At 34.2% G+C, this 13,685-nt stretch overlaps 3 protein-coding genes across 4 annotated transcripts; all 3 read left to right on the forward strand.

Moving 5' to 3' along the window:
• The first annotated feature begins 867 nt into the window (after positions 1-867).
• LOC112033682 (E3 ubiquitin ligase PQT3-like) lies at positions 868-5,024 on the forward strand. 2 transcript variants are annotated; one of them, XM_065768483.1, is made up of 11 exons: positions 868-1,645; positions 1,837-2,011; positions 2,563-2,659; positions 2,923-3,004; positions 3,105-3,271; positions 3,362-3,441; positions 3,538-3,603; positions 3,737-3,893; positions 3,987-4,135; positions 4,388-4,552; positions 4,642-5,024. In XM_065768483.1, the coding sequence occupies exons 2-11, from the start codon at positions 1,846-1,848 to the stop codon at positions 5,007-5,009; spliced, it is 1,497 nt and encodes a 498-aa protein (XP_065624555.1). In that variant the 5' UTR covers positions 868-1,645; positions 1,837-1,845; the 3' UTR covers positions 5,010-5,024. The 2 variants fall into 2 exon arrangements, with proteins under 2 accessions (XP_065624555.1, XP_065624559.1); XM_065768487.1 differs by having other exon boundaries at positions 869-1,645; positions 3,547-3,603.
• A 67-nt stretch (positions 5,025-5,091) lies between these two features.
• LOC136065377 (probable serine/threonine-protein kinase At1g54610) lies at positions 5,092-7,391 on the forward strand. The gene is made up of 2 exons (XM_065768495.1): positions 5,092-5,203; positions 6,736-7,391. The coding sequence occupies exons 1-2, from the start codon at positions 5,150-5,152 to the stop codon at positions 7,027-7,029; spliced, it is 348 nt and encodes a 115-aa protein (XP_065624567.1). The 5' UTR covers positions 5,092-5,149; the 3' UTR covers positions 7,030-7,391.
• Positions 7,392-8,783: 1,392 nt separating this feature from the next.
• LOC112028249 (uncharacterized) lies at positions 8,784-10,308 on the forward strand. The gene is made up of 2 exons (XM_024060924.2): positions 8,784-9,213; positions 9,810-10,308. Exons 1-2 carry the CDS (start codon positions 9,017-9,019, stop codon positions 10,096-10,098), a joined length of 486 nt encoding a protein of 161 aa, XP_023916692.1. The 5' UTR covers positions 8,784-9,016; the 3' UTR covers positions 10,099-10,308.
• Positions 10,309-13,685: the final 3,377 nt, after the last annotated feature.

Consider the following 13,685-nt stretch of genomic DNA (forward strand, 5'->3'; position numbering starts at 1 on the left):
TGTTCAGCTCACATGGTGTGAACTGTGAAGTGCTTATTGTTATATTTTTTAAGTTACTTCTTAAAAAGTTTTTAGTTGCGTTTGCTGTAATAATAATGTTTATTTTTTATTAAAAAAATTATATAATGAGTTTGCTGTAATAAATTGTTTGGTAACGTTACTTTTTAATAAATGAGAGAAATTTGTCAACCTTATGTCAAAATATTATATAAATGGTTAGGTAGATGTAGGATAAATTCCTTATAATTAATTAATGTTGCCTTTTTTTTAAAGATCATGGAAAAATAATGTTCAATTTTGATATTTTTTTTATTAAGAAATATTCAAAATAATTTAGAAGTTCATATTGAAAATACAGTATTTTCAACATCTAGTTTGAAGTCCCAATTTCTAAAATCCATCAAATAAATTTTTGAAAAATCACCATATATAAAATGGTAATAGTTCATTATAGAATAATCTAAAATTACCACAAATATATTTTGATGTTAATTAACACAATGCAATTGAACAAGCTTATGTTAAGTTTGATCTATACTAATTTTTCTTTTTTTTTAATACTTTGGTCCCCTCATTTTCGAACCCTGGTTCTGTCCTTGGTTATTGTTCAAAATATTAGAGAACCTAGCAACTTATTTTATTTTATTTTTTGATGAAACTTATTTTATTTTATATATATATATATATATATATATGTATAACACGATTTTTTTGTGTGTATATAAAACACGATTTTAATGTTTCTAAAAACATGATTTATTTATTTATTTTAATTGGACTAGTCCGACTCCGAGCAGTAGTCGAATTGCGAAACATAGCGTAAGTTCACAGCGCAACAATTTTAGACGCGCATGTAAAAAGCGTGTGGACGCAGCATCGCAGCCACTCGTGACTCGTGAGCAAGGAGAGAAAGGCCATAGACCCCAATCCGATCGATCTCCATATATACTTCCCAACTCTTTCCTACATTGGTAACTGATGACTAAAACTCTCACACAGGAAAAAAAAAAAAAAAAAAATCTCTACCAAATTCCAAATTCACCTGTTTTTCTCTTTAGTTCTCCTTTTGCTCTCGCTATCTCTCTCCTCTTCTCTCCTCTCCATGTTTCTCAAACCCTAACCCTAGCTCCACATCGTGATCTTCAATCTTCGGCTTCTATATACTCGATCTAGGGCTTGCGATTCATCGAAGAATTCTCATATACGTATCTTCTCTCGCAAGCCCTCGATTTTTTCCTGGCGATTCTCTGAAAGGTTTCGATTTCAGACGCTTTCTTCGAGTACGCGATTTTGAAGACACGTACGGCCAATCGGAGATCTCGCTCCTCTGACCGGGTCTCGTTTCATTCTGATGCATCCCTCATCGGACTGATTGTGGAAGATTTAGGGTTTGTGAGGATTTCTCACTATTCAAAGAACTGGCTTTGCTTCGCCTTGAAGATAAGGGGGATTCTTCGATTTTTGCTGAGATCTGTGTAATTCCACGGCAACTGTGGCAATCGGAAGAGAAGAATAATCACTGCGATCTGATTTTTCTCGTTCAGACGCTATCTGATTTTACACTTATTGTTTGAAGATTTTGAGCGCGAAGAGATTTCTGTGACCAGCGGCGCACGAAGAAGAATTAAAGAGCTCTCCTTCTGTGGTTCGAATTGTTCATCTTATTTGAGTCATAGAAAAAAAAAACACAAAAACAAAAAAAGCTTGGATTTTGTACTGTTTGATTTTGTTCAAGTTAAATATCAGGCCCTTTTATTTTTAAGGCCTTTGGTTATTGCTCTTTAGGGCTTTATTACTTGTTCTTATTCTTGGTATTATTGTTATATTTTTTTGAAGAAAAATAGCATGGCGGTGTATTATAAATTTAAGAGTGCAAAAGATTATGATTCAATTCCCATGGATGGTCCTTTCCTCTCAGTTGGTACTTTGAAAGAAAAAATATTTGAATCCAAGCATTTGGGCAGGGGCACTGATTTCGACCTTGTGGTCACAAATGCCCAGACCAATGAAGGTTGGTTCTGATTCTTAGATATTACTTAAGTAATAATTCCTTTTCAATATTCCAACAAAATTTGGGTTTTGGGCGGTGAGATGATTTTTTTTTTTTTTTTTTTCCAATTAATTTTGGGATCATAGTTTTCATTTGGGGCTTTCTTCTCCACTTGATAATTATAGGTGTCTAATGTTGTGAATGGTTAAATTTCATTAATTTTTTTTTAATTACTTACCCAAAGGAAATTATAAAGGGTTGGGGTTGCACTGTTACAATGCCATTGACATGTGCTTCCTCGTGCCCTGGCATATATAAAGATATAATTTGTGTATTGGTGAATTTTTGAATTGTCATTGAATTGTAAGGGGATTGATTTCATGAACCTTGATAGGTGATGGATTGTGAGATTATTGTTGGAGTTAGATGAATGTTTAGGCATACTTTTAGGAAGAATAGAGTCACCAAGTTGGGGGAATTCTATTTTGATACTTGTGTATGTTTGGTTTCATGGATTAATATCTATTAGCTGTATTTTACAGTCGGTCTGTTTCTCTGTTTTGCAATTTCAGAGTATCTTGATGAAGCAATGTTGATACCTAAAAATACCTCAGTTTTAATTCGTCGTGTTCCTGGACGGCCTCGTATGACAATTGTTACTGAACAAGAGTACTATCTCAAACCTTTAATATCTTTGACTGCATAGTTGCATTTGATTCAGTTTAGTTATTTTATGGAATAGCCAATTATAAAATCTGAGCTAGCAGCATGAGGCTCACAAGCATGATATGGGCTGTTATTGTCATATTCCTACCAAGGCCGTATCATGGTGGTGATATGTGCAGTAACAGATTTCTCCCTTCATTAAGTCCTTTTTAAAGTGAAGCAACCTCTGAAAGTGTGGTTGAGTTGGACTGCGTTTTGTTTTGCAGACCGAAGGTGGAAAGTAAGATGGATGACCCTGAACCAGAAAAGAGTAGCTTTCCAGTTTCTAATGCTTCTACCATGAAATATGTATGCTTACCCTTGGGTTTAATCACATTATTATTGAACTTTGACTTTTGTCTTAGATGTAATGCATCTAAGTAATAATGTGTTTAATTTGACTTTACAGCCTGAAGACTCGGAATGGGATGAGTTTGGAAATGATTTGTATGCAATCCCTGAAGTTCTCCCTGTTCAGTCAAACAATCCAGTTCCGGAAGCTCTCCCAACTAACAAAGCTGATGAGGACAGCAAGATTAAAGCTCTAATTGATACTCCTGCCTTGGACTGGCAACGGTGAGATGCTTTCTGTTTTTTGTTGTGTTATATGATGTTAAATCACTAATGTGAGAAACATATATTCATAATTTGTATTGGATGGTGCAGTCAAGGTCCTGATGGCTTTGCCCATGGTAGAGGTTTTGGAAGGGGGGGTATGGGAGGTAGAATGGGTGGGCGTGGATTTGGTGAGTCCGTATACCACATTTAGTTTTATATTTCACATCAACCATTACTAATATGTATTTCTGTGATAAGCTGAAATTTGTTAATCTCTCTTTGAGGTCGAGCAGGATTTGAGCGCAAAACTCCTCCTCAGGGCTATGTATGTCACAGGTGCAAGGTGCCTGGTATGTTCATGGTTTTATGCCTTTTTCCTTCCCTTTTTGGTCATTCCACCTTTTTTTATTTATAAAATTACTTGCTGAGAGGTCTATCTTTGTGGCAAAAAAAGGCTCACTACGTGAAACTTTTTGTGTTCAGGGCACTTCATTCAGCACTGCCCTACAAACGGTGATCCAAATTTTGACATCAAAAAGGTGAAGCCACCAACTGGTATACCGAAGTCCATGCTGATGGCAACCCCAGATGGCTCATATGCATTGCCAAGTGGTGCTGTAGCTGTCTTGAGACCAAATGAGTAAGCCGATATGATTCAAAGTTTTTTACAGTGGCTATCCATACTGTTAATTGTAGGCTTGAAAATTAATCATAACATTTAAATTGAAAACAGGGCTGCTTTTGAGAGAGAAATTGAAGGTTTACCATCCGCACGTTCTGTTGGTGAGCTACCACCAGAGCTCCACTGCCCATTGTGCAAGGATGTAATGAAAGATGCTGTGCTGACAAGCAAGTGCTGTTTTCAGAGCTTCTGTGATAGATGTATGTTTTAAACCTTTAAATGCAGTTATAATATTATTATCCTCTCTTTTTACTTATTAAAAAAAAAAAAACCTTTAAATGCAGTTATTTTTTGCCAGCATTAGAACGTAATTAGAATCTTTACTTCAGTACTATGGTTTCATCTGCTTGTCTTCATCCATCAGTGATTTTAGCACTCTTTCAACCACTTTACTGCTCCTTGTTCTTAAACTGCCATATCTTTGAAATTTTTGTTTGTATAATTTTACTCAGGTATCAGGGACCATATAATCTCGAAGTCAATGTGTATATGTGGGGCAACAAATATACTTGCAGATGATCTTCTGCCAAATAAGACACTTAGGGATACAATCAATCGAATATTGGAGGCTGGTAACAGCAGTGCTGAAAATGCTGGAAGTACTTTTCAAGTTCAAGGTATGTGTTTTAGTTAATAGCCTTTATATTAATCATAATTGTGTGATATAATACATTTTATTAATGACTTTTTGACTTTTAACATTCAGATATGGAGTCTGCTCGTTGTCCACAGCCCAAAATTCCATCCCCAACTTTATCTGCTGCATCAAAGGGTGAACAAAAGCGATCAACCATTAATGAAGAGACCCCAAAGATACAGGATACTGCAGCTGAGGGAAAGGCTGCTGCTATTCTCCCACAACAGACAGCAGAGCGAGCAAGGACTGCAAAAACAGCTGATATCTCTGAAGCAACACACGAGTCGATGAGTGTGAAAGAACCAGCAGCATCACAGGGGAGTGCTCCCTTGGCTGAGGAAGAAGTGCAGCAGAGGGTGGCTGTCAGTGATGCTGGTAATGTATTTTTTAATGGTATTTTTTTCAGCTTAATCCACTTCTTTTTTGTCCACTCCTAATGCATATTGAGTCCACTGCTGCTTAGAATCTTATATACTTCAGCCCATGGATTTCCCATATGTTTTTTTTTTTTTTTTTAAGAGCTACTAGCAAAGCTAATCCAGATGGTGTGAGGAGATCTCGTCAACGTGATCGAGCTATGAGGGGAATTCCTGCTCCAGAAGCAAATGCTGAGCTTCAAGCCAATCTTGATGTATGTTAGATAAGTTGCTTCTTTCAGAAAAAAAAAATATATATATATATATATGTTTCTATTTCCATGGTTTTTCACAAATTAAGTTGTTTGGAGTAGAAAATGTTACCTTAAAACTTAGGAAAGAACATTTTCAATTTTCTACTCTGTTGGCTGATTAGGTAGATGCATGAGTCCGACAAGAAGAGAAGCATGTGACTCCAATGGTTGGCACTGCCTATAATTAATCACCACTTAGGCCGGCCTTTTTCACTCTTTGCTTTTCCCTAGTGCCTCAGGAAAAACAATTTCACACTCATACGCACAATCCCCTTGAGAACAAAAGTGCCTCTTGTTGGTGTATTGTTCACCAACATCTGTACAGGAAGTGTACAATATAGTCATTTCTTTGACGCAATAAAAGTGAAAAAAAGGAACAAGAATTGAATTTCACACCAAAGAGCAAATTGGTGTTCAGTGAACTGTGGTGTTGTTGAAGGAAAGATAGAAGAGGATATGTGTGGACTTGATGATAATTGACATATAGAACACTTGGAACCTTGGAGGACTAATAATATAAGCTTGCTAAATGTCTAAAGTAGCCTAGCTGCCTCATAGAGAGGAAGTAGCATACACTTACCATGTTTTAGAGTGTTTGATTAAAGATTTTGGATGTTGTGTGGGGGAAAAATGGTATTTATCGGCCATTTCTTATGAAATATATTCTTTGTTGTCATGCATGCTATAAGTATGGGATGCAAGTAATACTTCACTTTCCAAGATTTGAATTGCTATGATGTAAATGTTGGCATTGCAGATGTGCTTAGGGACTGCATTCACCCTAGCCAGTGAGTTAGTTGTGCATATAGTACAAATTTGGAGTTGTTATAAAATGTTCATTTTGAGATGTATAAGTTACTCTGTTAACAAACTGTCAGAAACAGTATGACATCTCTTTTCAACATCAGTCCATGATAGATTTTCAAACAAATAAGATATCTGTTATAGTGGCTCCATGAGAAGGTGAACACGATTTATTTTTCCCCCTTAAATGTCTACTTCCCTTGTTGATTTTCATAACTCATTAGGTTCTTCTATCTAATTGTTTGTATTTTTAAATACTTAGCGATCATCATGAACACACAGTAATTTTCTTTTTCAATAAAACATTATACTTAATTATCAAAAAAATGTCACATAAAGTGGATAATTTGTACATGTCCCATTTGGGTTCAACATATTTGGACTCATGAGGCAGCTGACTAGGATTAGCATCTGACCAACCATTTGATTTATGCCAAGTCCTAGAATGTAGAAGATTAGAACAACTTTGTTTTTAGCCATTGTTGCTAATTTGATACGTTGCCTACATGGTGCCCCTCTCTCCTCACAATGCAGGATAAGTGTGTTCTTAAAATAATGCAGTTGTTTCATTCATGCAGTTTTTAGTCTCTTGCATTACCTTACTGTATAATTTCACCACTATTGCCCATGTAATTACTTTCAATTGAATATTCATGATGATTCTATTTTTATGTTACTGCTTACTACAGAGGAGGCGTCTAATTACACATGCAAATGCAAAGAGCAAGAGCGAGAAGTTTCCACCTCCACACCAAGATGGAACACTTGGCTATCCTTTGGGTTCTTCACATCATATTGATCCAGCATTTGATCCTCCTGATGTTCCATTCAGTTCTACAAACTTCTCATATTCAAAAACACATATCCAAACATGGTCTGGTCCATTAGTGGACCCTGCTGCTGTTGGTGCTCCAAGGAGAAAGAAACATGCAGGTGATGGTCATGGACACTCAAAATCATCAAAAAAAGACTCAAGAAGATAAGAATTCTGCTCATCATGGACAGTCATTCAAGAAGATAAGAATTCTTCTCGGATCAAAGAGACAAAAGGCATGTAATATATATTTTTTATATGAATTTCTGAGAGCATTCATGAAGCTGCAAATGCTACTGATTCGGTGTCTTATATTCAAGCCGGATGTCATATATTAAAGCCGGAAAAGCCAATTAAATTCAATGGAGAGGTAATATATCTTGTAATCCAGTTTTCAATTTCTTGTTCTATTTTTGAACTGTGAGAGGCTTCTCAATATTGTATATTTTTTTTTATTATATTATTTCCCCCTTTGAGTTGAAATACTCTATTAGTTTAGTTGAAATTCTAATAAATTTGCACTGAGAACCCTGATCTGGTGTTTACTCTTGTAATTTTTTTTTGATTCTTTTTGAGATTTAAATATATTTTCCTAAGCCAAATACTTTTGTATTGTTCTTATCTGAGAGCTTGCTTTCTGGTTTTTCACATAAGAATATTTTAGTTAATCCATATTGCAAGTGTTCTCTCTCTTTAGGAGTGTAATTGGAGTTAAATGTTTGAATAAAATCACATGATTGCCCACCCATGGTTTAAGATAATTGCATTATTCTATAAGTACTGATGCTTCTGTTGCACACTGAACACTTGCTTCTAGCTAAGAATAAAAGATTACAGCAATGATCATATCTTACCACAGAAGTAAAAGTGTAAAATGCCTTCTATTGGGTGGTAGAGGTGTAGTCCCACCATTTTACCTCCACCACTTATAATTCGTCATTTGAAAAGTGTGGACTTTTTTTGTGTCTAGCATTTTTCTTGCGTAATTCACCCTTGCGTTAATCCAACTACAATAGCATAACTGAAAAAATAATCGTATGGGTGAGTAGGTTGTAAATTCTAGTACAGAAATTAGTTGACTTGTGCTATCTTCACTTATTAGACGACCTAATCCATCCAAGGGTGCTAAAGCAGTGTGATTTTCAGTAAGATGGAAAAAAAATTTGGTGACAACTACCAATCTACCTCATAAATGATGATATCGAACCTGTTTTGCTTGGCAGAGTTCTTTTTTTTGGGGTGTAGTAGAAGTTGTGAAACACTGAAACCCTTCTCAATGATGTCAAATCCAACAGCTCACCATGACAGTCTTCATGACTGAGTAGTTAGTTCCCCATGACAAAATCAATATTCATCACCATGACAATCTTCTTTACTGGGTAGTCAAGTCTAATAAATAACAAAATTGAATTCAAGCAATCTTATAGTTTAAAGAAAAAGGGTAATGGGTGATTGAAATAACATCATTTTTATATAAACTTACTACTGATATCATTTTTAATATGCACCAACATATGATATGTTAACAATTATTTTTAAAATTTGTTAAAATATTTTGTATCCTTAAATTTATTGAATTTATTCTATCATTAAGTATTTCCTCAGATATTGGAATGTTGGATGGAAAGAACCTAACTACCCAACATGACTTGTGATCTAAAGCAATTTACAGCCTCAAAACTTTTCTTTCCGCTCATCTTTTTTTCTCTTACTTTGTCAATAGTCACTTATTTCCTCTATGGAAAGCAGAGCCCAAATGGTCATATGGAAAAATATATAGCCCTCAAGACAGGTAGGTAGGTTGAAGAAAAGCAGTTGTTTGGTTTGACAGGAGGATTGGGAAGGCTTAGAACTTCGTAGAAACTAGTAACCGTATTAGGTGTAAATGCTTTGTGCCATTCAACAAATCACTACAAATGTACCATAAAAAAAAGTGTATTCAAGACCCTCTCTATATATATTACAACAAGTGGCTTATCTCCAAACTCATAAACCCTGAACCCTATCTTTGTATTCTTTGTTTCTTGCTTTCCTCTATTGCTGCCTCCAAATTGTAGAGAATCCAAAAAAAATAAGAAAAGAAAAGAAAAATCAATTCTAGTGTTCTAAGCTTAGCAGCAGCAGTGCTAGAGGGTTGGTTGGATTTCAAGGGCTAAATGAGACCACCGGGTCCTGGTGGGCCTCATCCTGGAGGACCTGGACCTGGACCTGGACCTAGACCTGGTTGGGGTCCTGGAGGGCCTGGGCCTGGTTGGGGTCCACCTGGACCTCCCGGACCTCCAGTTCCATGGCCTGGACCGCCAGACTTTCTTGGTGGCTTATTTGGTGGATTATGCAACACCATATCCTCATGGTAAGTCACTATTTGTATCTCATACTTTATCTTTTTTTTTTCCTATGTAGTTACAATATACTGTTAATTTCACAGTTCAAAGCTTTTTCTCCTAGACCCCCAAACAATTTGTATATAGGTAGGTGCCAATTGAGCTAAATGGCTCTTAGCCAATTTGTATCTCATACTATATCCATTAAGCGGTACAATAATTTTCAATTTTTTTTTTAACTGTCAATATACTATATAGTATATGTTAATGCAAATGTGATTTTAGCAGGAAAAAAAAAATAGTGTTTGTGATAGGTTCATGCAAATGTGACGTTGCTTTATTCACAACTTTACAACCTTAACAAGTTGTGAAAAAAACTATGGAAACAGTTATACCATATGCCACCATGAAAAGTGAGAATAGGTTGATTGATTTATCAGCACATAAGGCATAAAAAAAAATGTTTTGTTTTGTTTTGTTGTGGGACCATTTCTACTTATTTGCCAAACTTTTTTCCAAATATATAATCACAACTTACTATTCATCTTACTCTTACTATTTCAAAATTCATTTTTTACAAATTAAAAAAAAAAAAATCTAACAACATTTTAATTTTGTTTGGCAGTTTCTACTTCTTGTGCTGCTGTTGGTTAGTACAGGACTGCTTTGGTCCACCAGCTCCAGCTCCTCCTCCTCCTCCTCCTCCTCCTGGTCCTCCACCGCCACCCCCTGGACCTCCTCTTATATTTGTTCCACCTCCACCTCCTCCTCCTCCTGGGCCTCCTCCGCCACCACCACCTGGACCTCCTCTTATTCTGTTTCCTCCACCTGGTCCTCCTGGCCCCCCTGGCCCACCTCACCCATTTGGACCTCCTGGTGGCCCACCTGACCCATTTGGACCTCCACCTCCTTAAATCCTGTCATTTCACTTGTTGATGAGTATTTACATGTAACCAAATACATATGGTTACAGGACTATATGTTTTTCATAACCCCAAATTTTCACCTTTTTTGAGTGTGATAGACGTTCACTTATGATGGCACATAATGCTCAAAGTGATCTTCTAACAAAGAAATGTAATGTACGTTATGGATTGATATAACATATTTTTATCCTTCTAAAATTCTACTTCTGTATTTTTGTCTTCATATCTAATAGCTTCCAATCTACCACAATGACAATTTTATTTCTGCTCAGTGGCAAAACATATTTGATAGCTTATAATCTACCACAATAACAATTTTCTTCTCAGTGGCAAATCATATATTGAGTTACAAAAATGTGATTACGCTAAATGGCTGTACTAAATTTCATAAAGGGCTTAGAAGTTGTAGTTGCGGTGACTAAACCAAGTAACAATAATTTTTAGATAAAAACAACAGTTTATAATAAAATTATAGAACACATACAAATGTAATGGTTGTTGTAAACTTGACTTCATTTGTTAGGTATTGGCAAGTGAAATTGTGAAATAGCATAGCATATATACGAATATGCAACATTACCGACTGGAGGAGTTTGTTAAGAGTTAAGACTAGTCACAGTATCAAGAAAACTGCCTAGAAGAGAGGTTAAAACCAATTCTCGCTACCCATTTTTACAATTGGTTTTTCTTGATTGAGGGAATACTCCAACTAGAGTTGGTGAAGGGCTAGTCCAGGCCTGTCCCAAAACACCATGAAGAGGCCCATTTCTCCTAGCCCAATCTACTGCTCTATTTGGGCTATATTGATATTCCCTTAAACAAGTATTAAGCTAATGCAAAATGGTCATCAAGGGCATGCTGGATTAAACAGGGGGCAGGAAATGTGTAACACTCTAGCCATCTGAGACTTGTCTGGGCCGATTGGAAATTTTATAGCTCAGGTCCAATACCAAAATATCGTTGGCAGTCATATATATTTTATGCATTAAGCCATTAAGCAATGAGTGAGGATACCGTAAATTTTAAATTCTCTTTTTTTGAAGGACAAAAAAAAAAATTTTGGAATGTGTAGCCAAACAACCAATTTAAAACTAATTTTTTATGGGTAGATATTTGGTACAATTTTGAACCAATTTTCTGAACTAAAACAATTAAAACCAACTATCCGGTTATACCTTAAAACTTACATTTGCCAAACCCAAATGAGAATTGAAGGAGGAAGTTAGAGAGGACAAAAATATGATGGTAAAACGATTTTCTTTTCAAATCTTTTTTTCTATATGAAGATAGCATTTTTTTCCATCATCAAATTCTAGAATAATACTAAAGATATAAACTTTTTTACAAAAAATTTTACAAACTACTGATGTAGTAAGTAATTATTAGTAAATAAAAAAAATAATGTTAATGGTGTGCCTAGATAAAAATTAATAAGAAGTTGACTACATCAACAGTTTGTAAAAATGTTGTAAAATAATTTATGACTGTAGCATTATTTCAAATTCTATTAGAATTAGCGGAAATATATCAAAAAGAAAACCACACAAGATAAATGTCACGTAAAGCAAATCACAAGAAAGGTAAGTTTCACAAAATAATCCACAAGATAATTTCATGTTTTAAGAATGAGGAGAGGTTTAGAAGGGCACTATGTTCACATGTTGTCACGATTATTGCATAAATAAAATAATTAGGCGAGATCCATTCAATTCTTGCCAACGATGATCATAATGGAGAGGTTTCTAGAAGAGAATTGATTACTTTCAATCATGTAGGGCAATCATGTAGGCTAGAAAAACAGTTGTCAATTGAAATTTTAAAGGAAAATGAATTAAATGATAAAAATGAACCATGGTTGATGGTCTACATTTCGCAAGATTTGATTAGTTTCTTTCTTTTCTTTTTTTTTATTATTATTATTTTTTTTTGAGCAAAAGGTAAGTAGAATAGTTTCCTTCTCTCTCTTCTTTTATGGATTGAGAGGAATAAAAAGTATAGAATAGCGGGAAAATCATAAGACCAACACGTCAATTTCTATTCTTGTTTTTGTTTTTATTATCTCTTTTCCATGTATTAAGAGGATTCAAAAAATTAGTTATGATTTTAAAAAATATCAAAAATACCCCTAATCTAATTAGATAATCTTTATTCTTAAAAAATAAAGAATGGGGTTAAAATTGTAATTCAACAAAATTAAAAAAAAAAACTACTAGAGAAACTTTTTTCCTAAAAAATGGGTATATATTAAGAGGATTTAGAAAGTTAGTTTGCATTTTTTCTTATCAAAAATACTCTTAAATTAATTGACCAACAACTTAAAAATGGGATTAAAATAGTAAATTGGCAAAAGAAAATTAGTTATTGCTTTTTTTACTGTCAAAAATACCCCTAACTAAAACTTAAATATGGGATTAAAATAGTAAATTGACAAAAATAATAAATTCATATTTTTACCTTAAAATGCCTTCTTGCTTCTAATAAACTTCTACTTTTAAGTTGATTTAAATTCCTGCTTCTACTCACTAACTCCCTACAAAATAGGATCACTCTTTTGTTAGTTTTAAAACTCCTCTAATCTACAAAACTCACCTCACATATTCTTTTTTTTTTTTTTTTACTTCATCACGATGTATTTGTTTCTTCTATCCCCCTTTTTTTTCAAATTTAAAAAAAAAAAAAAAAATTCATTACTCTAATCTCACATTTATATTTTCCAAAATCTCTTCTTTTTTATTAAAAAAAAGAAAAAGAAAAAAGACTCCTACTATAAAATCAGTACTATAACTTCTATCCATCCTTATCATCCCAACATCCCCACTAAAAAGTAGTTACTATTATATAATTTCTCACGCTTTAATTTTTGTTTTTCACTTTCTCACTCACGATCTCCTCATTATCACTAACCTCCACGTTTGTTAGTCAATTTTATATTTATCTTATATTTGTGAAGGTCAAATTTCATTCTCATCAATCTCATGTTTCTTTTTCTCTGTAAATTTTTTTTTTGACAATTTGTTCAATTTGTGCTTTTCAATGGTTATTTTTTAAAATTAAGCCAAACTTTAGCAACTAATTGATGGCTTCAATGGATTTGATATTAGGAACACATTTTACGGGGTCTGGAATTGAGATTGGCAAATGCAATCAAGACTCAAACCATTTGTTGAGCAAATAGGTATCTTCCAAAGTTCTTGGTAGTATTGATTTATGCATTTGTGGGGGAAATAATTTTTTCATCACACCTTGGGTTTTTTTTTTTTTTTTTTTTTTTTTTTTTTGTGATTGGAAAAAGTAGAAATTCCAAATTATAATAAATGCAAATTATTAATCTTTACTCAAAAAATAGAAAAGCCTCTGAGCACGCGCGTGAGCACATGCTCAGAGGCTAGTATATATTACATGCATTAAGCCATTAAGCAATGAATGAGAATATTGTAAATTTTAAATTCTCTTTTTTTAAAAGACGAAAAAAAAAAATTGGAATGTGTAGCCAAACAACCATTTTAAAACTAATTTTTTATGGGAAGATATTTGGTACAATTTTGAACCAATTTTCTAAACTAAAACAATTAAAA

Source organism: Quercus suber, unplaced genomic scaffold, assembly GCF_002906115.3.
Source record: "Quercus suber isolate HL8 unplaced genomic scaffold, Cork oak 2.0 scaffold_26, whole genome shotgun sequence".
In the NCBI taxonomy this organism is placed as follows: domain Eukaryota; kingdom Viridiplantae; phylum Streptophyta; class Magnoliopsida; order Fagales; family Fagaceae; genus Quercus; species Quercus suber.

Excerpts from the sequence above, each read along its gene's own strand:
- LOC112033682 (XM_065768483.1), top strand. The coding sequence starts at position 1,846 with ATGGCGGTGTATTATAAATTTAAGAGTGCAAAAGATTATGATTCAATT. Across the intron at positions 2,660-2,922 it reads ACAATTGTTACTGAACAAGA|ACCGAAGGTGGAAAGTAAGA; the intron begins GTACTATCTCAA and ends TTTGTTTTGCAG. Across the intron at positions 3,272-3,361 it reads CCTGCCTTGGACTGGCAACG|TCAAGGTCCTGATGGCTTTG; the intron begins GTGAGATGCTTT and ends TGGATGGTGCAG.
- LOC136065377 (XM_065768495.1), top strand. The coding sequence starts at position 5,150 with ATGAGGGGAATTCCTGCTCCAGAAGCAAATGCTGAGCTTCAAGCCAAT. Across the intron at positions 5,204-6,735 it reads AGCTTCAAGCCAATCTTGAT|AGGAGGCGTCTAATTACACA; the intron begins GTATGTTAGATA and ends TGCTTACTACAG.
- LOC112028249 (XM_024060924.2), top strand. The coding sequence starts at position 9,017 with ATGAGACCACCGGGTCCTGGTGGGCCTCATCCTGGAGGACCTGGACCT. Across the intron at positions 9,214-9,809 it reads TGCAACACCATATCCTCATG|TTTCTACTTCTTGTGCTGCT; the intron begins GTAAGTCACTAT and ends TTTGTTTGGCAG.